This window comes from Haematobia irritans, chromosome 5 (genome assembly GCF_050003625.1).
Source record: "Haematobia irritans isolate KBUSLIRL chromosome 5, ASM5000362v1, whole genome shotgun sequence".
Taxonomy (NCBI): domain Eukaryota; kingdom Metazoa; phylum Arthropoda; class Insecta; order Diptera; family Muscidae; genus Haematobia; species Haematobia irritans.
The window spans coordinates 82,966,028-82,991,552 of record NC_134401.1 but is presented as its reverse complement, the minus strand read 5'-3'; the positions used below and the strand labels follow the sequence as shown (position 1 = coordinate 82,991,552).

Below are 25,525 nucleotides of genomic sequence, written 5' to 3'. Positions count from 1 at the left end.
CCAACAGATTCTAGTTCCCCTGGAATATGCAAGGTAGTTCCTAGCCTTGCTAGCTCATCTGCTTTGCAGTTCCCCGGTACGTTCCTATGGCCAGGCGCCCATATTAGGTGAATATTGTGCTGCTCAGCCATCTCATTGAGAGATTTGTGGCAGTCGATGGCCGTTTTCGAGTTGAGATAATTACTTGAGAAATCTCCATATACACCCGATGTCCTTGGAAGCTGTAATTTCAAATTAAACCTCTGCCAACGTGCCATCTGAGACGGTCTTTTGGGAGAAAGTTTGTTTCATCAAAGCCACTCGAAATTATTTACATTAAATTAATGACCTCTAATGTCCATAACTGATAGGCCATTTATAAATCGATGTTTCACCATTTTAGTTCTATAGAAACAATATTCCTAACTGTCCAGCTATTCCTGTCATCTGCACGCAGAGAAGGAATATGATCACCTCAAACATGTTTCAAGAGCAAAATGTTATTTTTGTATGGTGACCATGTAACATGTTTGTCAATAAAATGTTATTTTCTCGTCAAATATAACCTGCTTGCCGAAATCAGATACATGATTTCCGAGAAGATAACATGGTTGCGAAAACCATGTTACATGGTCACCACCCAAAAATAACATTTTGCTCTTAAAACATGTTTGAGGTGATCATATTCCTTCTCTGGGTGTGTTATTCCAATTTTTGGCAGTTTATTTTTGTTATAAAGGGTGATTTGTTAAGAGCTTGATAACTTTTATTTTAAAAAAAACGCATAAAATTTGCAAAATCTCATCGGTTCTTTATTTGAAACGTTAGATTGGTCCATGACATTTACTTTTTGAAGATAATTTCATTTAAATGTTGACCGCGGCTGCGTCTTAGGTGGTCCATTCGGAAAGTCCAATTTTGGGCAACTTTTTCGAGCATTTCGGCCGGAATAGCCCGAATTTCTTCGGAAATGTTGTCTTCCAAAGCTGGAATAGTTGCTGGCTTATTTCTGTAGACTTTAGACTTGACGTAGCCCCACAAAAAATAGTCTAAAGGCGTCAAATCGCATGATCTTGGTGGCCAACTTACCGGTCCATTTCTTGAGATGAATTGTTCTCCGAAGTTTTCCCTCAAAATGGCCATAGAATCGCGAGCTGTGTGGCATGTAGCGCCATCTTGTTGAAACCACATGTCAACCAAGTTCAGTTCTTCCATTTTTGGCAACAAAAAGTTTGTTAGCATCGAACGATAGCGATCGCCATTCACCGTAACGTTGCGTCCAACAGCATCTTTGAAAAAATACGGTCCAATGATTCCACCAGCGTACAAACCACACCAAACAGTGCATTTTTCGGGATGCATGGGCAGTTCTTGAACGGCTTCTGGTTGCTCTTCACTCCAAATGCGGCAATTTTGCTTATTTACGTAGCCATTCAACCAGAAATGAGCCTCATCGCTGAACAAAATTTGTCGATAAAAAAGCGGATTTTCTGCCACTGATTTTGGTAATAAAATTCAATGATTTGCAAGCGTTGCTCGTTAGTAAGTCTATTCATGATGAAATGTCAAAGCATACTGAGCATCTTTCTCTTTGACACCATGTCTGAAATCCCACGTGATCTGTCAAATACTAATGCATGAAAATCCTAACCTCAAAAGAATCACCCTTTATATATGCGACACATTAAATTTTTTAACATCTAAACTTTCTATCTGATTAGCCCGACATTTTGATTTTTGTGTATTTTTCTTTATTATATACATTTATTTTTTATAGATTAATACCAGGATTTTACTTCTGGAAGTTCTTTTGGACATATAAACACCTATGGCAAAATAGGATACTTTTATGGGTCTATTTTTGGAACACTACACCTTAAAATTACATTTGGAATACTTTTAAAATGATACTTAGGTACACCACATGGAGTCTAATAAGAAATGCTGGAGTTGGATCCGGAGTCGAGCAAAATTGAATCGACTCTACAGCCCTAACGACAAAGAATTAAACTTTAGTTTTTAAAAATTTTTTTAGTTTGGTTGGCTCGATTTTATTTATATTATCCTATCACCCAAATGAGAATAATTATAGACAAGTTGTAAAATAAAAAAAAAAAAAATAAAAACGACAACAACAAATTTAATTTTGTATTTTCGTTAATTGATTATGTTTTATTCATATTTCGATTTCAGTTAGTACTTAGCCTAGGTCAGTAAGGTTACTTTATAATTTGTGTAAACATTTTTTAAAAGATTTTAATATATATATTTTTTTGCAGTTTAACATTCTCAAAAATATATTCTCTACAATACATGTATGTTAGTTTAGGTGTATGTGTGTGTTTCCTATATATATATCGTAATATTCTTAAAATCTTATCAGTTTTCTTATTCTTACATATAGACATAATACAAAATTGTTTAAATAAATTATAGGACTGTACTAAAAGGATACAAAAATATATTAGATACAAAAATTATTTCTCTTATGGTCTATCATTAAAAATTATTGCTTTGCTTTGCTATTCATATGTATGTATGGTCGTTAAAACTTATAGAATTTATTTGCTTATGCAAGAATATGTGTGTGTGTATATATGTATATATTTGAGTATGTGTGTATGTAATTGAGTTAATAATTATTATTATCATCATCATTTTTAAGGAGGAAACATTTTGAAGGATATTTCTTTCTTAGTTTTCATTTTAAACTCTACAGGGTAAATATTTGTTCAACTTTTATTTTACGAATAAGTAGTCCGTACTTATTTACTTACTTCAAGATTGTACTTTTTGCTTTGTATTTACTTTTTCTTAGTTGCATATGCAAATACAAAAGTTATCTTTGCATAGAGCATTTCCATATGAATTAAATGAATAAGTATTTACATTATTTTATTACTTCATAAGAATTTTCTCTTGCAGATTTCAAAAACTGCATAGGAAAAAATTCTTCACAAATCATCTATTTAATCAGAACTTAATTTATCAATAATAGTAAAGATTTCATTTAAACGAATTGCTAAATTAGATTTGGTACTCATATCTAAGTGTACATGATTTTATTTTCTTAAGAATAAAATTTAATTTTAATACAAAGTAATTTTTAAATTAACAGCAAACAAAGAAGAAATATTTACAGAAATCATCCGACAACCATTGGTAATTAGCGTCACGAAGGGTATTGCGTGAAATAAGCAGTTACATATCAAAAACAAGCAACGAAAGTATAAATTCGTTAAAGTTATACCCTGCAACATTCAGTAGAATAACAAGTACACTGAAAAAAAAAGCATACTCGGTTCCAAAGATTTTGTCTTTACTTTAAAATATTTGGTATTGATTCTGAGCCAAAGAATCGGAGAATACATGTAAGACAAAGAGATTTTTGTCTTTTCTGAATTATTAAAGTCAAGTTGACCTTAGCCTATAAATTTTTTGTTTCATGTTAAGATACCCATTTTTAAGTCAAATCACTTAATTATAAGGACAATACGACTTCATTGAAAAGTTTATCGACTTTTGGACAAGGAAAATAACTTTATTTTAGAGAAATGCGTCTTCTATGCTAAGCAAAATTTGTATTCGTATTTTAAAGACATGAAATCTTTGACCTCACGACAATATTTTTTTCAGTGTACCTTCATCTGAGTTGATTTCAAGCGAAGTCAGCACATGTAGCGAAAAAACAAAGCGAGTAGAGGTGTGCGCTTGACACGAAATTTTCGTGACACCTGTGATTCACGCGTGAATCACGCGAGTCGTGAACAAAATCCAAATCAGCTTTCGTGGATGTGCGTGAATGCGACTAAACGAAATATGTCGTGCGTCAGAAATAAAATCGGTTCGTGAATGTGCGTGAATAAAATTTCTGCTAATGAACAAAAATCAAGATTTAATTCTTGCTCGAATGTTAACTGGAATTAATTCAACTGTCGAACTAACATCTATTTTGGAATGTTATTACCTTTGCTCTCTCCCGGTTGGAAAATGTCGTGAGTCTCGGGAATTTGTCGTGAATCGTGCGTGATTGTGAGTGAAATTTCACTCACGCGCATATCGAGTATTGAATGTAGATAGGAGATTTATCTAAATCTAAGCGAATCCAAAACAAGTATATAGACGCACATCGTTAAATCGGCTAATGACGTTTTAATAGTATGGGAGATATTCATATCAAATTTGACACAATTAAGGACACTTTCACTTGTACTCCTTTTGCAATATATGAAACAAATCTGGACCATAAATAAGGGTATATGGAGCGAAAGCTATATCTAAAACTGAACCAATTTCTTCCACAATCAAACTGCGACCTAGACTTTGATTGCGAAAATGTGTTCGCAGACAGATAATCGGTAAATTAACGTAGGAACAATATTCTGGATACGTGTGCTAAGTTTCATACAAATCAGGACATGTTTAAATATAGCTTCAATAATATAAGCAAATACGCAAAATATTGTATGTGGCCATAATTAATTGTCTTTCCTAAATTCGCAGAAATTCATTTTTCATTGCTTCACATATGCCACATACAGGTGTTGCAAATTTAATTATTTCCTTTCCACTTGTAATCTTCTACGTTCGGAGAATATTGCAAACCATAGAGCAACTTATCGTTGCATCTGCAATATTGTCAACACCGCACATTTAGCATGTAAATAATAATTTGGATTAGCAAGGAATCTTTTGCTAATACTTTGTAATTCAGTTTTAATTCAAACTTTATCAAATTAAGACGAGCTCGCGTAATATTTTTTAAAAACACAAAAGAAGAAACAATAAGGTTTTTTAATTGGCGCCCAACGTGGGGCCTGCACAGTCTGACCGCAGTAAGCCGATTGTCTACAGTATAAAGTAGCCGGAGAACGCAGTAAGTAACCAGCTGTTCCTAGTGCAAAGCGGACTCGACCAACGATGTTAGTGATGTGCGCAAATAATATCACATGTCACTATTATAGGTATATGAAAAATAGTTACGTACTAACTGGGCCTAGAGTAGGCCATTAATGCCTAAAATGGTCAACCCCAGCAGTAAGGTTGGGACAAGTTTAAGAATAATTTCAATAAGTCAAAAATATGGAAAATCATAAATATCGAAAGTTAAAAAATATAAAAGAATTAAAAAAATATTGAAATTGAAAAATTATCGAAATAAAAAAAATATTGAAAATTTAAAAAGGAAAGAAAAAAATTATTGAAATAAAAAATATAGAAAATTAAGAAAATGTTTAAGAAATATTAAAACAGAAGAAAAATATTTAAGGTAACGCTGTAGAATTGAAAATTAAAAATTATTGAAAATACGAATCCAATGCAGTGAAAAAAGCAAAAATGTTTTAAGGTAACAAAACAATGTAACGAAAGAATATTAAAGTAACACGTGTAAATGTAAACCAAAGAAAGAAATCTAAGAAAAAGAATATTAACAATATTAAAGTGATACGATTACGTATTGACAAAAGAAACAATTTTTTAGAAATACAAAAATATTTTTAAGAAAATACTTGTATGTAATAATGCTGTTCTCAATTATTGAAAAACAAAATCAAGATTTATAAAATACCATAAGGTAATATAAATTTAAGAAAATTGATCAACTTTCTTTCAAAACGCATGAATAGAATTAAGAAAAAAATATTCAATATTTTATACGAAATTTATGTATCTTCTCATAAATATTGAATTAATAATTTTTTTTTTTTTTAAATATAATTTTATGTTCTAAACAAACATAATTTGGTTTATAATATTTATTGCTTTCTTTTGGAAAGTGATTAATCTTGTTAAAGGATCATATTTTTTTGGACTAAATTTTGTAAAAGTATAAAAATGTCTAACCCTGAAGCCACCAGTTTTGAATACTGGAGATATTTCCCAAAACATAAATGTTAGTATGGAGGTTCAGAGTTATATTTTGATCAAATAAGGAACGTATTCCCCAATTGGAACAAGCTGTTGTCCAATATCAGACTCGGACGGAGCAAATTATACAACTGCCGAATATAGACTTTGGAAGAATAAACAATGACGACGATAAGATACCAGACATTGTGAAATGTAGGTAGAGAGTTTTCTGGACAACCAGGACAATTTGGCTCATGGGAAAAGAACGTAGAAAATATTATTTTATTATACATGCAATTAAATACAAAATTACCGGAGAAGCTGACGCTATCCTGGAATCTTACAATACCCAACTTAACTGGAAGGTAATTTCTAATTGCCTTGTAAATCATTACGCTGATAAAAGGGGCCTTAGAATCTTAGAGAATCAGATGGGCTCCTTGAATCAGGACAACAAATTTACCCAAATTTCGTAACTGATTTAACAGGCCAGTTTTCAGAATACGCACAGGCTAAGACAATTAACTCTAGAGTAACAGAAGACAACCACTTCGTGAGGTGCAGGAAACAAATGGAAATCTATTGTTTTTAAATCAATTCAAAGGACAATTTATTGTGAATGGACAGAATCTCCCACTAAGCGGCACCTTTTTGGTTAAGCATAATAATGTTTCAATACGAAGTCAAGATAGAACATATTTTTCAAAAGAAATTTCTTATTCCAACCCTCTACCTCCACTTTTTCAATTTAAGATAAACCCAATGAACATAAAAGAAATACTTTCACTACTAATGATAAAGTAACTTTAAAATAATAATACAGACCAAATGAAATTACTAAAGTCATATATATATGTTTTCCTATTCCATTTCATTAATTTTGTAATATTTAATAATTTCATTAATAGTATTTTTTATAGTAAACTATATCATTTTCAAACCAAAACACGCAAATCGAAATTCCTAAATTACCTTTAGAGATGTTCAAGATATGCTTAATAGTTCAAAAACGGACGTTCGAATTTAATGGGGGAAGAGTTAATACGGAAGATATCTTATGTGACCATAATTAATTGTCTTTCCTAAATTGGGATGTTTCATACATCCCACATGCAGGTGTTGCAAATATAATTGTTTCTTGTCTAACGTTGTAATCTTCTAAATTCCGAGAATATTGCAGACCGTAGAGTAACTCCTCGTTGCACCAGCTACATTGTCAATACCGCACATTTAGCGTGTGAACAATAATTTGGATAAGGCAAGGAATATTTTGCTAAAACTTTGTAATTCAGTTTTAATTCAAACTTTTTTGAATAGAGATGAGCTCGCGTAATATTTTTTAAAAACTCAACAATTTTTTTTATTTATACAACCGATCTCGAGGAGATTTTACTCCAATTGATTTGATATTTTTCTGAAAGAGTACACAGAAACAAATATCACCAAAATTATTCCAATTAGTTGAAAATTAATAAATGAATTAGTTGAAAACGCAATCAATGAAAAAATTAACTTTTTAATTTAATTATAAAATTAATTGTATATATTTTCAAGCTTAACAATATAGTCAGTTAAGAAAAAGATTGAAAGTTTTTAATTAAAATATTAATTATCCCGTTTAATATTTTAATTCAATAAAAAAATATTTCAAATTAAAAATATAAGTGTAAACTTTGTTCGGAAATAATAAGTTTACTACCTATTCAATGATTCATTAAATGAAAGTATAATTTCATAAATTTACAGAAAATTATTTCATCTCATGATAAAATAATTATAAATAAATAAAAATCTAAACAATAATTGAATGCCTCATTTAAAATATTAATGAGGCGTGCGACCAAAAGCAATTAAATTTTTAATTGAACCCATTAAAATATTAATTGAAGTTGTCAAAGAAATCAATTAATTGTTTAATCAAATATATTTACTTTTACTTAGACTATCATTTTCGTGATTGAAACAATTTGAATTAAAACAATTACTCGTATAAGTTAATTTCGTAATTAAATCAGAAAAAATTCTGTGTTGAATTGATATTCCTGCTAAGTATCCCAGCAAAAAAATTTGGAAGTTCTTCTTAAGGCACAAAAAAATATTTGAAAATATTTGGTGCAAAACGTTCCAGACAAGCGTTATAATGCATTAAAAATCATAAAAATTTTTAAAAAATATTTATTCGTCAAAATATCACAAAATTTGCTTATTCACATCCAAATCACTGGATTCGCATCACACCTTAAGAAGTGATGCAAATTCAGTGCAACAGCTGTTGAAATGGTGCACATCCGTCCTATGACAAACCCATGTTAAAATCATCACTTCTGCGCTAATTTTGCGCCACTTCCGGATTCAAGAAGAACATTTTCACTACTTTTTTGGCGACGCTTTTTTTACTGGGATGCTAAATATGGCCTAAAGCATAAATGTATGCCCAACTTGGGCAAATGTTGTAAATCATCAAATATTGAACACTAAAATTTTGGACCGATTTTGGTTTAAACTGGTTCTGATTTAAATATAGCTCACATACATAAGTTCGCCCAATATTTTCAAAAATATTTCAAAATCCAAACGCATATTTAAATAACTGCTACAAACGCGTGGAAAAAAAAATTTGCAAAAACGTTCCGAGTTTCACAGAAATCGGCCCAAATATAGATGGAGGTCTCATCAAATTTGAACATCAAATTTGAAAATTGGTGAAGGGTATAATATAGTCGGCCCCGCCCGACTTTAGACTTTCTTTAATTGTTTTTTTCGTTTTCTTGTTTAAGAATAATTTTTATTCTACTCTGTCGTTTCCTAAGCATTATTCCCACATTGCGTTGAAATAAAATGGACTCTAACAAATATCGAATCGACTGGGTGATTTCTGAAAAAAAAACATAAACTCTAAATTTTGCCATAGGCAATCGTTGCGTAAATTATGCCAATACTTATTATTTTTTTTTAGCATTGCATGTACAGTGGCCAGTTAATGACGGTCAAGTTGGCCTAAACTACCAGTCTGGTTGTCTGATAATTTCTGTTATAAATAATTTGAAAATAAAATAAAAAATATAGCTGGCAAAGACAAGCTAAACAAAAATCAAATTGGTGGGCAATAAAGATAGAAAGAAAGAAAACAAAAATACAACGCAAGACCTTAATTGATATGTTGCTGCTTCCAAGAGCATAAATTATAGTGGCGGCTAAGATAGTGTGCTTGCCACAACCACGGCAGTGGCAATTTTGTGGAGGCTGTTAAGGAGGCTGATGGTGCGTGCGTTTGCTGCTACTTCGCCCAATCTCATGTACGCACCCATGTGCAAGCGAGCTCGCGTAAATCATGATATGATGCAGTTTTTGTCCTTATCATTGGCATCGGATGGTTTGCGCTTACGATCGTAGGCCAAGGCGTCATTTGGCACATAACTAACGCGTACGCCGCCATAATGACGTCGTTGGGGCAGTTGATACATCATATAGTCTTCCGAACTTGAGGAACTGGACGAACAGGTCGAGCACACACTGGACGCATCGTCCGATTCATCATCACGTTGACCAAGAGCAGACATGGCTGTTTGCGATGAGTGATGGTGACGGGTGGGATCCAGTGAGGCTGTCTGCAACAGCGATGGTGGTCCCTGGTACGAGGATGACAAAGGTTGGGCGGTGGTGTAGGTGTCGGCTCGACTGGTTGAATTTGAGCGATGACCACTGCCGGAGCGATGAGATTTTCTTCGTCGTCGTCGGCGTGAAGAATGGCCGCCATGTCGTTGGCTCTCAGAGGCATTGCCACCGTTGTCATTGCTGCGATTGGTGCCAGCCCCATTGCCTGAATAACTGCGCGATCGTGGTAGTGTGTCTGTGCTGGTGGGTATGCCTTCAAATCGTACACCTTTCGCCTTTTTACTTTCACCACCTCCACTCATGGGTGATGATGAAGAGGCTCCACTCAATATGGACACTGGGTGTATGGGTGGATTTGTGCCCGACTGTCCCGACTGATGTGATACTATGGAGCGCTCACCTGCCGAGGCTGTGGGTGAACCCATAAGTTCAGGTGGCAAAGCTGTCGAGGCCACTGACAAATTGGGTGTTGGTAAATCTGGAACTTCAGAGGGAGGAGCTGAGCTCACAGGATTCTGTTGATTATGATGCAGAGGTTGCGAGTATTCGGGTCCATGCAAGGAACCACCATAGTGCTGACTCATGCCTGGCATCGTCGTTTGAGGTAATGGGGGATTAGTTTGTATCGATAACTCGGGCATACTGGAAGTCTTGGTGTTCTCAATTTCAGTTATCTGATGTAATTGCCTCTGCAGGTTGTAGCTATTGGCCCCTGTCAATAGCGGTTTGGTGGGCCAGGTCGAATCCAAATTGAGAGCCATTTCATTGAAGTTGTATGGTCCATCCCGTTTCAATTCCATTGGCTTTGGCATCATGTGATTGAATTCCCCCGGTGAGGTTAACGGTGACATGTTCTGCGATGATGAGGAGTTAATGCCACCCGAAAAGTCCGTGAAATCACCAGCAGTGTGTTCCATGTCTTTGACAACACCTGCATCGGAATCTGATGTTGGGTAACTTTGTTTAGCACCATCCGAAGAGGTTGATATTGCCACCAACCCCACATTGGATCCTCCTACACCACCAGCAACGTTGACACTACTGCTATTGGAAATACCTGCCGCTATTTGCTGGCTCTGGAGCTGATACATGGCATTATTGAAGTTTTGTTGATGCTGCTGTTGTTGCAACGGTGACATTGGCGGCGAACTTGAGGCATGACTTGACGGTATACGCGTCTGTGGCCTTACTCTCTGAGTGGGTGGGGTGGGTGTGGTATACATGCCGGTACCAGAACTGTCCGAGGGTGTTGGTGGCTCACCTTTACTGCAGGCTATTGAACAGTAGATGGATCCGCGTCTGGGCAGGAATGCACGTCCCAGCAGTGTACAGCGACATGTGTTGCACGAGAAGCATTCATCGGTGGCATGCCAATGTTGGCCGTCATGACTCATTTGTCCTTGATCTACACCAATGGCTTCGCCGCAGAAATCACAGTATTCAGCGAACATTGCATCGAAGCACAGCAGACAATAGGGTTTGCCCTCACGCATAATGTACCTTTGTCCACCCAATTGCTTATCGCACTCCTGGCAAGCGAAATGATTCATATGCCATGCACGTCCTTCAGCTTCGGTGCATTCATCGGCCAGGATAATCTGCAAAATAAAAAACAGGAACAAAAATATGAAAACTTTTATTATTCCGTTACATTTTGGGTAGTTTCTTCGATGCATTGAGTTTTGATGGAATAAGTTGTCCTGTTTGTTGGACTGGCATACTAAGGATAAAGCTGCAGGATGACATGGTAAGCGGGAAATATCTACTGGGAAGTGGTGTTCACTCACATTGAGTTCGTGAGATTGCAAAAGTTTTGCATCATTAAATTTCTGATGCAGACATGATTGAGATTCAACAGACAAGAGAGATATTGATAAAGCATGTCAGCAAAATGGAATATTTGGAATAAAACGAAAGAAATCAAAAACCAATACCGAGTCGGGTCGGGTCGAAGGAAAATAGTCCTAAACGCATTATGGAAAATCCTCGCTGCGTTAACCTTGAGGAACAACAAACAATTTCCAGTTGTGTCCAAGTACCACAAGAATATTGTGGAGCTATATTATTGTGGTACTTAAAGCAATGGACTGAATAGTCTAAGTGAGCCTGAAATTTAATCGGGCTGCCACTTTAACCTTAACCTAACCTAAAGCAAATATGTTATAGTGGTACATAAACATAGGAAAATGTTAAGTAATATATAAGTAAAGGGAGGTTCTTCGCTTCATTTCTACTGCACAATGGCCACGAAAATCTCCGGATATCAATTCGTTGGATTTTTCCGTTTGAAACATTTTGTAGAGTAAGCACCCTCAAAAAAATTCGCTTCTTTAACATATGTTCCAAACATATTTTGCAGGAAGCACATATATTATTGGAGACTGCCGAAACATTAATATGTTTGTTTTATGTGAACATATTATATGTTTGGAAGCATTTTGAGCCCAAAAATATTATATGCTTGGAAGAATTTTTCCCAAAGACGATTGTGCTCATTGCCTAACATACTCGTAATTTTCACTTCCACGAAATATTTTAGTTCTTGCAACCTTTTTCTGTAATACAAATAATGTTGAAGAAATTATTCACTTTTATAATTTTTTTAAATGTTACCTTTCGCCTGCACGGAGAATCGAACCGAGGACCATACAGTTTGTAAGCCAACACACTATCCACTGGACTACGTAGTTGTTATAATCACCAGTAGATAATTATCGTTATAAGTTACATTTATATAGCATAGTTTGCAGCGCCCACGAGCCCATTCAAACATAAGATTATTTAACAGAAACATACATTTGTTTGCCACGTGGAGCAGTGGTTAGCATGTCTGCCTTGCATGCAAAGGGTCGTGGGTTCAATCCCTGCTCCGACCGAACACTTTTTTTTTTAATTTACACATTTATATTTATACTATATTAAATTTTTATAATGAAACTTCGAAATGTGGGTTATTAAAGATTTATAGTCAGTAACAGTGCTTGATATAAACGAAATTGACTGATTTTTGGATAAAATATTATTTTTTTATTGCAAAAATAACAATTTTGTAACAAAAAAACTGATTTTGGTACAAAACTTTAAAATTTGGAAGGAATTCAAAAACTCTAACAAAAGAAGAACGTGGAGTCGAGTATAAACATACATAAATAATTTTATAATATAAACATAAATTTATTTAGGCGTGAACAGTTTTTTACTAGCATTTAACACCATCGCTCTAAAATTCCTTTTATTTTTCTTTAATAATTCATTTAAAAAAAAAAAAACTTTTTAAATTGTTTTAGCTGCAAAACTCGAACTTAATGCCCGCTATTATATTTGAAGGTGTCCGTCAACTCCTCGTGGACTACTTATTAATAAAGAGGAACTAAACTTTGTTTTTATACATTTTACTGTGTAATTTTTCACTATTTCCTCCTTATTTCATTTTACTGTCCCAACTCTAAAAAGAGTATAGTGCCCTTTCGTTATTTTATGAAGAACCCTGATTTCTTTTAACGAACCAAGATAAAAATTGTGCCCATAATGCCAAAATGATAAACAAAACACATGCATAAAATGTTGCTCTCAAGGCGAAAACATATGCTGTTTGTTTTTCAAATGTCTATTCTTGGTTCCGAATGACTATTCTCTTTATTCAAATTAAATAATATTTAGACTTAAGCATATCAAATTTTTGGCCTTATCATAATACAGTTTTCCAAAACAACATACAAGCGGTTTCACATAAATTGTTATCTTTTGATTCTTTCGCTGGGTTATGTTGATATCTTTCGTCAACTCTCCCGATTTCCATCTCAATTTCTTTCTCTCTCTGTCACTTTGAATAAAATATCACAACGTATGTATTTTTAGTCGAAATTTGTAAATTTATATATGTTTGCATTCACACATATGATTTTTATGAAACATTCATGCCCCAAACATAATATATTCTAACATATTAACATAGATGTCCCAAACATTTAGTGTTAGTTTAGGAACATTACATATGTGCACTTAAATATATTGTGTTTTAAAATTGTGCCCGAACACACATTTTGTTTATATCGGAACATATGAAAAACATATTTTTCTAACAGTGAGGTTGGAAAAAATTACTTAAGTGTTGATTAACTCAAATGCTTCGCCGGAAATGGGCCAAAATACCACAAAAACCAACGTGCAACGTGTAATGGCTTTGTCCGCGTTTGGAGGCCATAATTCGAGCCGAAGATACACAGAAAAAAAATGCCGTAATGAAACTAACACCAAATTTAGCTTATTTTTATTGCAAAAGAATTATTTGTTTGTAGTTAGATTTTATTATTTTTTGCGAAATTTTCCACTGCCCAATGAAATTTTCGATTTTTTTAGGTAGGTTTCAATAATTTTATGAACTAACCGTGGGTATAAAGTCATGATTCATTTTTGCTTTTTACATTTATAACGGATATTGTTTTTTATTAAAATTCCTGTACTTTAATTATAAGACTTTAATCTTGTTGTACAGGATAGGCTTAAATAAATAAATAAATAAAGTTCAATGACCACACACATAAGTTCAATATGAACTAAAGAAAATGAACATTTTCGTACGATTCCCAAAAATACACGGAAAAAAATAATTCTTTCCTCCCAACCGAAATTTTAGACAAACAAAGATTGTTTCTCATTTGCTTTTCGCTGTAGGGAAGTTTATTTGGAACAAAAGTATATACTTTTTGTGATATTCTTTTCCAGTATGTAAAAACAATTTCATAAAGACTAACTTAAAAAACAATCTTTTTTCTGACTAACTGCATTTTCCCTCACATCTTTCTCACTTCTACGAGGGTTTTTAGTTCTTAGCACCCTTTTCTGTAATACAAACAATGTAGAAGAAATTATTCGATGTTATTTTTTGTTTAATTTTACCTTTCGCCTGGACGGAGAATCTAACCCCGGGCTATGCAATTTGTAAGCCAACACACTATCCATTGGGCTACGTAGTCGAGTAGAACAGTTTTGTTTATATAGTACAGTTTTCGGCGCACACGAACCGATTAAACAAATTTTATTTAACGGAAACATACATTTAGTTGGGCACTGTTCATACCAAAGGTCGTGGGGTCACCTTGCATACCAAAAGCCGTGAGTTCGAATTTTTTTTATTCCAGATATGTTTGGAAGATTCCGAAAAAATGTTCAACACTACATACTACTATATTAAATTTTTACTATGAAACTGTAAAATGTGTCTTATTAAAGACCTAAAGTCAGAAAGGAACAGTGCTTGCTATAAACGAAAAACTGTGTTGTAAGTTCAAAAATAATTTTTTTATTGAAAAACTAAAAATTTTGTAACAAAGGATTTTTTTTGTGACAAAAGTTGAAAATTTTATGTTTTCCAAACTGTTTTTTGTAGCGTGTAGTAAGAATGAACTACTCTATGGTTAAAATGGTAATGATTTGGCGTCAATGATGCTCTTCTTTACTTTTAGTTAAATTCTTCTTCTATGGAAGGGTGTAATTTGGTGAAAAAAAGTACAGTAGGGTATTAAATTTTCCTGGTTTTAACAACGCTTTGTGGAAATCTCAAAATGTGAAATACAATTTAGTTCAATTTTCATACGATATAGAAAGAAATTCTGAACTATTTTATAGGAGACACGAATTTAATTAATCTGTATGCTTTTTTTTTTTTGTGTATAATTTTTCCCCCTTTTTAGTACATTTAACTAACGTACACAAAAAAAATAATTAATGTCAAAGAAAATTTCTCATATATTTTCACTTTTCGCGAGTGTATGTTATGTAAATAAATAATAATAATAAGCAGCCTAAACATTGAGTAGATCCTTATGGGCACTCTAGAGGCGACTGGCCATACCCCAGCCACCCCATCTTTTTTCGTATGCTAGAACTTATCATACCGCCCTCCTAACTAATATTAATGGAAGACCATGAGTAGCGAACTGGTCTTTTCACTTTTCTCTATCTAATGCTTTTAAACTATCACTATAATTCATTTTAAATAATTTATACTGGGTATATTTGCTTCTCAAATGTGAATAAAAAATGAATTTGAATTTTCCGTGCTTACATTCAACGAAAAATTCCATCAAACTCAATTAAAGCACAGACGAAGAAACTTTTGCGGACACTTTTGGAAGAGATGTCTAGGAAACTTACCTCATCACAAGCTGAGCAGCGAGGTTTCAAAGTCTCCGCATGATGTCGACCACAATACAGACGTCCATCCCGATGAAAGTAGATAAGATCGACAAGTAATTCACGGCACACACAACAAATAAAGCAGCCAGGATGCCAGGAAGCATTGGGTCCTAGACGTGAAGCGAAGACTGCAATGTCACCGGTAGAAATTAAATCATCGCACTGAAATTAGATTTTCCAAAGAGATATTAAATTAATAAATCATAAAACTTACGAAATTTACACAGAAGGAAAAAAGTAAAAAAAAAAATAACTCTCAACATAAATCCTTTTGCATATCACAAACTTTTTTCGAATTGTCCAAAGAAAATAAATGACTGAGAACAATGCGAAGAAAGCATCACAAAAGAAAGAGCTCGTTAAAAAGCACTTGACAATTTTATAGAAAACTTTTAACATTTGACCTCCCTCTTCCCCGGACTGGCAACACTTTCCATAAACCATTCGTCTATCTGGGTTTTAGTTCTGCAGTTCGTCGACGGCCGTCTTAATAATAGAGTAGACCTCCTTACTTCAACAAAAGGGGATAAACTTTGGCGTGGATTGCATTCACAGTTAGCCATTGTTGGCCATGTTAGCCTAGCATGTACTCCTACTACCAACAATCATTCAATTACCCTTCAGTTAGTCGAGGTCAAGTCATGTCTTGAGGTGTTCTTCGTAACTAACAAAGTCAAGTTTAGTTAAGTTTTTTTTTTGGCTTCCTATGCATTTCTATGTCGTTGCAGGTTGTCGCTACTTTCTTGTCACATTCCTAGAGATAGACATTCCATGGCCACTTGAAGTTTGTAGGTGGCCATGTAACAATTCGTTCAAACACATGTCATGGCACACTTGCTACTCTATTCGCTGACAGTTGTGACTTAAGATGTTCACAACAGGGTCTTGGACTGGTTGCCAGATTCGTTTGCTCATTGTAGAAGCGTTAAGGTGTTTGCCAATGAGCCAGGGGAGGAGGTTAATCTACTTAGATGACTGAAAATAATGGCCAATAGTTATTCCACACCCATGTCATTAGTTGAGAAGTTTCTTATAATTCGATTAGATTCTGTTATTGATGGTGTAAAATAGCTCCGGAAAAGTTTAGGAAAATTTTGTTGAGTTGGCAATTTGAATTATGTCCACATGTGGATATAGCAAAAGAAAAAAAAACATAGAAGAGCAAAATGGGAAAATACGAGCAGAGGGTATCATATCATTGGTGGCATTCGATACATACCTGCCGTGTGCGTGTTAAACAAATTAAACCAATAATAAGAAGAAATTAGTGGCAACAAGTATATACGGCCGTAAGTTCGGCCAGGCCGAATCTTATGTACCCTCCACCATGGATTGCGTAGGAACTTCTACTAAAGGCTGTCATCCACAATCGAATTACTTGGGTTGCGATAACACTTGCCGATGGCAAGGTATCGTAAAACTTTTTAACACTGTCTTCTAAATTGTAAGTTAGTCCATAAGGGGTATATATTAAACAAAAAAAGGCCGACGTACTTATATATAATTCAGTTTGACAAAATTTTCTATAGAAATAAAATTTTGACAAAATTTTCTATAGAAATAAAAACTTGACAAAATTTTCTATAGAAATAAAATGTTGACAAAATTTTCTATGGAAGTAAAATGTTGACAAAATTTTCTATAGAAATAAAATATTGACAAAATTTTCTATGGAAGTAAAATGTTGACAAAATTTTCTATAGCAATACAATTTTGACAAAAATTCCTATAGAAATAAAATGTTGACAAAATTTTGTATAGAAATAAAATTTTGACAAAATTTTGTATAGAAATAAAATGTTGACAAAATTTTCTACAGAAATAAATTTTTTATAAAATTTTCTATAGAAATAAAATTTTGACAAACATTTCTATAGAAATAAACTTTTGACAAAACTTTCTATAGAAATGAAATTTTAACAAAACTTTCTATAGTAATAAAATTTGACAAAATTTTCTATGGAAATAAAGTTTTGGTAGATTACAAAATTTTCTATAGAAATAAAAATTTGACAAAATTTTCTATGGAAATAAAATTTTGACAAACATTTGTATAGAAATAAACTTTTGACAAAACTTTCTATAGAAATGAAATTTTGACAAAACTTTCTATAGTAATAAAATTTGACAAAATTTTCTATGGAAATAAAGTTTTGGTAGATTATTTTTGGCGATATGGACCAATTTTGTGTAATAAGTCATCGGCTATATATAACTAAAGACCGATATGGACCAATTTTTACATGGCTGCTAGAGGCCATATATTGACAAAATGTACCAAATTTCAACCGTATCGGATGACTTTTGCTCCTCCAAGAGGTTCCGGACGTCAAATCTGGGGACGGTTTATATGGGAACTATATATAATTATGGACCGATATGGACCAATTTTTGCATGGTTGTTAGAGACCATATACTAACACCATGTACCAAATTTCAACTGGATCGGATGAATTTTGCTCTTCCAAGAGGCTCCGGAGGTCAAATCTGGGGATCGGTTTATATGGGGGCTATATATAATTATGGACAGATATGGACCAATTTTTGCATGGTTATTAGAGGCCGTAAACTAACATCAGGTACCAAATTTCAACCGGATCGGATGAATTTTGCCCCTCCAAGAGGCTCCGGAGGTCAAATCTGGGGATCGGTTTATATGGGGGCTATATATAATTATGGACCGATATGGACCAATTTTTGCATGGTTGTTAAAAACCGTATACTAAGACCACGTACTAAATTTCAACCGGATCGGATGAATTTTGCTCCTCCAAGAGGCTCCGGTGGTCAAATCTGGGGATCGGTTTATATGGGAGCTATATATAATTATGGACCGATATGGACCAATTTTTGCATGGTTGTTAGAGGCCGTATACTAACATCAGGTACCAAATTTCAACCGGATCGGATGAATTTTGCCCCTCCAAGAGGCTCCGGAGGTCAAATCTGGGGATCGGTTTATATGGGGGCTATATATAATTATGGACCGATATGGACCAATTTTTGCATGGTTGTTAGAGACCGTATACTAAGACCACGTACCAAATTTCAACCGGATCGGATGAATTTTGCTGCTCCGGGAGGCTCCCCAAGCCAAATTTGGGGATCGGTTTATATGGGGGCTATACGTAAACGTGGTCCGATGTGGCCCATTTTCAATACCATCCGACCTACATCAATAACAACTACTTGTGCCAAGTTTCAAGTCGATAGCTTGTTTCGTTCGGAAGTTAGCGTGATTTCCACAGACGGACGGACAGCCGGACAGACGGACAGACGGACAGACGGACAGACGGACGGACGGACGGACATGCTTAGATCGACTCAGAATTTCACCACGACCCAGAATATATATACTTTATGGGGTCTTAGAGCAATATTTCGATGTGTTACAAACGGAATGACAAAGTTAATATACCCCCATCCTATGGTGGAGGGTATAAAAAGATGTAGAAGACGGCAATGCCCCTATTACTAAATACTCCACGTTTACCATTATTTGTGATGGGAATACAAAAGTCATAAATCGATTTTTTTATAATCTTCGGATTCGGCTGGTTGATATTTATATCATTCACCACTACTGTGGTACAGGGTATAATAAGTTTGTGCATTTGTATGTAACGTCAAGAAGGAAAAGTCTGGGACCCATCGTTTAGTATACCGATCATCTTAGAATTAAATTCGGAGTCAATTTAGCGATGTCCGTCTGTCTGTCTGTCTGTCTGTCCGTCCGTCTGTCTGTATATGTAATTTATGTGCAAAGTACAGCTCGCAGTTTAAGTCCGATCGTCCTCAAATTTGGCACAGAGTTTTACATTGGCTCAAAGACAATCGCTATTGATTTCGGTTCAGATTTAGATATAGCTGTTATATATATGTATCACCGATCTGGTCATAATTGACGTATTTATCAACGTATTTTCTCAAACTTTCGGCCAGCCAAATATTTTGGGGCTTTTGTAAGATGTGCAGAATATCAGCCAAATCGGTTCAGATTTAGATATACATAGCTCCCATATATATCTTTCGTCCTATTTGAACTTATATGGCCTCAAAAGCCAGAGTTTTGCCTTGATTCACTTCAAATTTTGCACAAAGAGTACATTTAATAGTATCATTAAGTGTACCGAATTTCGTTGAAATCGGTTCAGATTTAGATATAGCTCCCATATATATATTTTGTCCGATTTTCACTTATATGGCCTCAAAAGCCAGAGTTTTGTCCTGATTTACTTCAAAGTTTGCACAAGGACTACGTTTAATAGTATTGTTAATTGTGCTAAATTTGGTTGAAATCGGTTCAGATTTAGATATAGCTCCCATATATACCTTTCGTCCGATTTCGACTAATATGGCCTCAAAAGCCAGAGTTTTGCCCGGATTTGCTTAAAATTTTGCACAAGGAGTACGTTTAAGAGTATAATTCAGTGTGCTAAATTTGGTTAAAATCAGTTCAGATTTAGATATAGCTCCCATATATATCTTTCGCCCGATTTAGGCTCATATGGCCTCAAAAGCAAGAGGTTTGCCATGATTTGCTTCAAATTTTGCACAAGGAGTACGGATGAGTAGTATCGTTAAGCGTGCTACACTGAAAAAAATATTGTCGTGAGGTCAAAGATTTCACGTCTTTAAAATACGAATACAAATTTTGCTTAGCATAGAAGACGCATTTCTCTAAAATAAAGTTATTTTCCTTTTCCAAAAGTCGATAAACTTTTCAATGAAGTCGTATTGTCCTTATAATTAAGTGATTTGACTTAAAAATGGGTATCTTAACATGAAAGAAAAAATTTATAGGCTAAGGTCAACTTGACTTTAATAATTCAGAAAAATTCTTTAAATTTAATGAAATTGTCTTTAAATTTGTTGTCTTTTTGCATCTTTACTACAAAGCAAAAAATCGTTCAAATATAGGACATGTTTTTCAAAACTTTACTTTAAAGAAGTTTTTTACTTCAAACATAGCATAATGTCTACTGGAAGTCGAGTCCTAATTTGGAAAATAAAGTTGCCGTTAACTCGTTTTTAAAGGACTTTGATAGCATATGAAGAAAAAAAGCTGAGAAAGCGAAAAATTAAAATTTGCTTCCTAGAAGCAAGTACACAAAACCTAAATTTAAAAGAGAATTGTGTCTTAAAAGTATCGTTACTTGTATTCTCCGCTTCTTTGGCTCGGAATCAATACCAAATTTTTTAAAGTAAAGACAAAATCTTTGGAACCGAGTATGCTTTTTTTTCAGTGTAATTTTATATATCTTTCGGCCGATTTACACCCATATGACCACGGAGGCCAAAATTATTCTCCCATTTATGTTTTTTGCTGAGATAGCAGGATTATTATTCTAACTACGCATGTCAAATTTGGTCAAAATCGGTTTATATTTAGATATAGCTCCCATATATATGTACGCCAGAGTAGGGGAAATATGGTAGAATGTTTCATATTTTAGACCCTTTTTCAATGGGAGTTTCCTCCAATTGCTTCGATAGTTTCCACATAGAATACATTTAATATGCTATTTAAGTGTGTCATCTTAATCCAATTTGGCCAAAATACCCACATTTTACACAAAATTCTGTGATAATTTCCCCATATCGTAGTCATATCCAACACACTGTAATGCAAAACCTTCAACATAATGGTCGAATTTTCAATAAACCTCCGACTTGTGGAAATATCGCCCGAATTGCCCAAATAATATATCACAACCCACAATTGACCACATATCTTGGCGAGATTTAACCAATATCCTTGTAAAATCGCCACTGCTGAGTAGCAAAAATTGTAAATATTACTCAAATTGTCCTATATCTCGAATACATATGTATCGCCCGATAAATCATAAATGCTATTTTGTACAATTGCATCAAAATTGCTCTAGCTTTATATTTCCCATATTTATACCCTTCACCACTACTTTTGTACAGGGTATAATAAGTTTCTGCATTTGTATGTAACGCCAAGAAGGAAAAGTCTGAGACCCATCGTTTAGTATACCGATCGTCTTAGAATTAAATTCTGAGTCGATTTAGCGATGTCCGTCTGTCTGTCTGTTGGTGTATTTTTGTGTGCAAAGTACAGCTCGCAGTTTTAGTCCGATTGTCCTAAAATTTGGTATAGGGTCCTGTTTCGCCTCAAAGACGATCCCTATTGATTTTGGAAAAAATCGGTTCAGATTTAGATATAGCTGTCATATATATTTTTCACCGTTCTGGTCATAATTGGCGTGTATATCAACCGATCTTCCTCAAGTTCCGTACATACGAATTTTATGAGTCTCGAAAAACTTGCAAAATATCAGCCAAATCGGTTCAGATTTAGATATAGCTCCCATATATAGCTTTCGCCCGATTTACACTCATTTGCCCACAGAGACCAATTTTTTGCTCCGATTTAGTTGAAATTTTGCATATGGCGAAGAATTAGCATTGTAACTATGCGTGACAAATTTGGTTGAAATCGGTTCAGATTTGGATATATCTCCCATATATAGCTTTAACCCGATTTACACTCATATGACCACAGAGGCCAATTTTTAACTCCGATTTAGTTGAAATTTTGCATATGGAGTAGAATTAGCATTGTAGCTATGCGTGCCAAATTGGGTTGACATCGGTTCAGATTTAGATATAGCTCCCATATATATGTTTTTTGATTTCGACAAAAATGGTCAAAATACCAACATTTTCCTTGTTAAATCGCCACTGCTTTGTCGAAAAGTTGTAAAAATGACTCTAATTTTCCTAAACTTCTAATACATATATATCGAGCGATAAATCATAAATAAACTTTTGCGAAATTTCCTTAAAATTGCTTCAGATCTAATTTTTTTACTAAAATTGTGTTCCACCCTAGTGCATTAGCCAACTTAAATTTGGATTCTATAGATTTTGTAGAAGTCTATCAAATTCTGTCCAGACCGAGTGATATATAAATGTATGTATTTGGGACAAACCTTTATTATAGTCCCCAACACATTTGACGGATGTGATATGGTATCGAAAATTTAGATCTACAAAGTGGTGCAGGGTATAATATAGTCGGCCCCGCCCGACTTTAGACTTTCCTTACTTGTTGTTTACTAACATTGTGTTTCATCCCAGGGTATTAGCCGATTTAGTTTTTAATTCTAGCGATTTTGTAGAAGTACAAAAAATGGTCTCCAAATATTTTCAGATATAAATCAGATATGGTAACACAAATTTTGGTCTACATAATGGTGAAGGGTATAATATAGTCGGCCCGCCCGACTTTAGACTTTACTTACTTGCTTTATAGAAAATTGAGTCAAATCGACTAATTGCTTTTCTATGCTAACCAAAATCTATGTTATCTATGTGGTGGCGAAAATATATTTTAAGCGAAAAACTCAAAGAAAGTTTAAGATACGAGTACTATCAAATCTTCTCCCTGCTCAAAATTTATATTAACTGACGGAGGGGCGGCCCTGAGCATAATTGCACCATTTGTCTATTTTGTCTTCTTCTCAAACAAAGTTTATTTGGACCCAAGAATTTTGACTTTTCCTTAATGATTTTGGTATTGATTGGGAGCATAGAATGAAGCCGATCCATTTTTGTCGGCTGCGGATAAACCGATATAACGGATAAACCGATATAAATTTGTCTATTAGGTAAAATTATATATATACGCTAATGAGATTAGTTGTACAACTAATCTTAAAATCAAATTTACATTTCATTCAAATTTTCTGCGCTAAATTTCTGTAAGCAACTTTATACTGATTGATTGTGTATGGAAAGTTCAAACTTTCAAAACATTCAAAAATTATTAATACATTTATCTCATAGAAATCAATAATTTTGATTAATTTTGGCGTCTAAATTTGAGTCAGAACTTACAGAGATTTTGTGCAGGTTAACTTCAAATCCAGTACAACTGGTAACACATTACATAATAAAGTAAGCGGATCGGGACAAAATCCGTATTATAATTTTTTTCTCATCCCAAGTACAAAAATTCAGAGCTCTAGCTGGTTCAGTCCATCCATGTCCCCATAATGCAGCGGAAGCAACTTACACCTACTGTGTATAAACCCTATGACATGGTTAAATTGTCTTTCATTTGCCCTCTCTTCTTCAGTAGATAGGGCACGGAAGCAAAGAATCCATATTTCAATCATATTCAATTATTTAATGAAATGTGAAAATGAAAATGTTTGAGAATATCTTAAGATTCAAGCAAGTGTATCTAGTTTCTGAAATTTATTTAGGTCTTTCAATACCAAAATTTGTATCGAAAATGGTAAAACGCTTTAGAAAAGTGCTAGTTCTTTATCGCTATGATTTTGAAAAAATGAATGAATAAATAAATAAATGGCAAATAGTCTGCATTCTGTGATCTGTTGAAGGTTTTTTTTTATATTTAGAACAATTAGAACTAAGGGGTTTCCCGATGCGAAAAATGCATGCTGTTTGTACTTGTCCGATTTCGCGTGACTTCGAATTTAAAATACTTAAATCATCCATTAGCATAATAAACAAAATATATGTTAATACTAACTTCATGCCCAAAAGAAAGATTGGAGGATAGGGATGAATAGTTAAACTGAAATGAAATTTAATCTTTAATCGATAAAGTTTACTTACACCATCACAGGGGCGTGCACTCATCAAAGGCCGGACATTACCACGTCCAAGTGCATCACGTTTGCGTTGTGTTGAGAACAGGCGAAGTTCTTTGCGTTCCTCATCTGTCAGCGAGTGACAGTAACGAACCTGAAATTTAAGTTACAAAAGAAAAAATTAATAAAATTCCATAAAAGGACAAACATGAAAAATGAAGGAAATGGGAAAATTTTTAATGAATGAATTCAATTATAAAGGCAGGTATTAAGTTGGTATTATCGCGCTAAAATAACTATGTTTTCACAATTGCTTTCGAGATATTTAAGAAACCATTTTTTTACTTCAAGTGTCAGTTATAATTTGGATTTTTAAACTGACATTTACTTGTACATGAATAACTTTGTTAATATATCGCAAAAATAGAATGAACATTCGATAAAAGAGATTAGGATACAAATTTTGATTAATTTCTTAGATTTAAGGCAAGATAGCCCTCTAAAAAATGTTTATTTTAAAGAAGCAGTTTTTTGGCTCGGAACCAATACCAAAATCCTTAAGGGAAGATCAAACTCTTTGGATCCAAGTAAACTTTTTTATACCCACCACCATAGAATGGTGTCGGGGGTATAAGTTTGTCATTCCGTTTGTAACACATCGAAATTCGATTTCCGACTATATAAAGTATATATATTCTTGATCAGGGAGAAATACTAAGACGATATAAGCATGTCCGTCTGTCTGTCTGTTGTAATCACGCTACAGCCTTCAATAATGGCTGTAGAGTGATTACAACATCCTTCAATTTGCCTGAAATTGGAAATCAAGAGGTGTTTTAAGACCATCAAAGAGTGTGCCGAAAATGGTGCCTATCGGTCCATGTTGTGGTATAGCCCTAATATAGACCGATTTCCGAATTTTGCTTCTTTGGCGTCTAGAAACTGTATTTGCTGAAATTGAAAATCTAGAGGTATTTTAAGACCACAAATAGGTGAGTCGAAAATAGGGAGTATCTGTCCATGGTTTGGTATAGTCCCCATATAGACCGATCTCCAAATTTTACTTCTTGGGCGTCTAGATACTGTATTTTCTATCCGATTTGCTTGCAATTGAAAATCTAGAGGTATTTTAAGACCACAAATAGGTGAGTCGAAAATAGGGAGTATCGGTCCAGGTTTTGATATAGCTCCCATATAAACCGATCCCCCGATTTGCGGTCTTGAGCTTCTAGAAACCGTAGTTTTTATTCGATTTGCCCAAAATTGGAAATCTAGATGTATCGGTCAATGTT

At 34.1% G+C, this 25,525-nt stretch overlaps 1 protein-coding gene across 1 annotated transcript in view; it reads right to left on the bottom strand.

Annotated features, from left to right (window-relative positions):
- Window positions 1-8,142: 8,142 nt before the first annotated feature.
- The window catches only part of pk (prickle), a 58,341-nt gene continuing 40,958 nt past the window's right edge, over window positions 8,143-25,525 (bottom strand). Inside the window, exons 3-5 of the mRNA XM_075313457.1 lie at window positions 24,259-24,387; window positions 15,601-15,804; window positions 8,143-11,042 (exon numbers count right to left, since the gene is read on the bottom strand). Coding sequence (XP_075169572.1) covers window positions 9,159-11,042; window positions 15,601-15,804; window positions 24,259-24,387 — 2,217 coding nt within the window. The 3' untranslated portion in view covers window positions 8,143-9,158. The remainder of the gene's footprint in view (window positions 11,043-15,600; window positions 15,805-24,258; window positions 24,388-25,525) is intronic.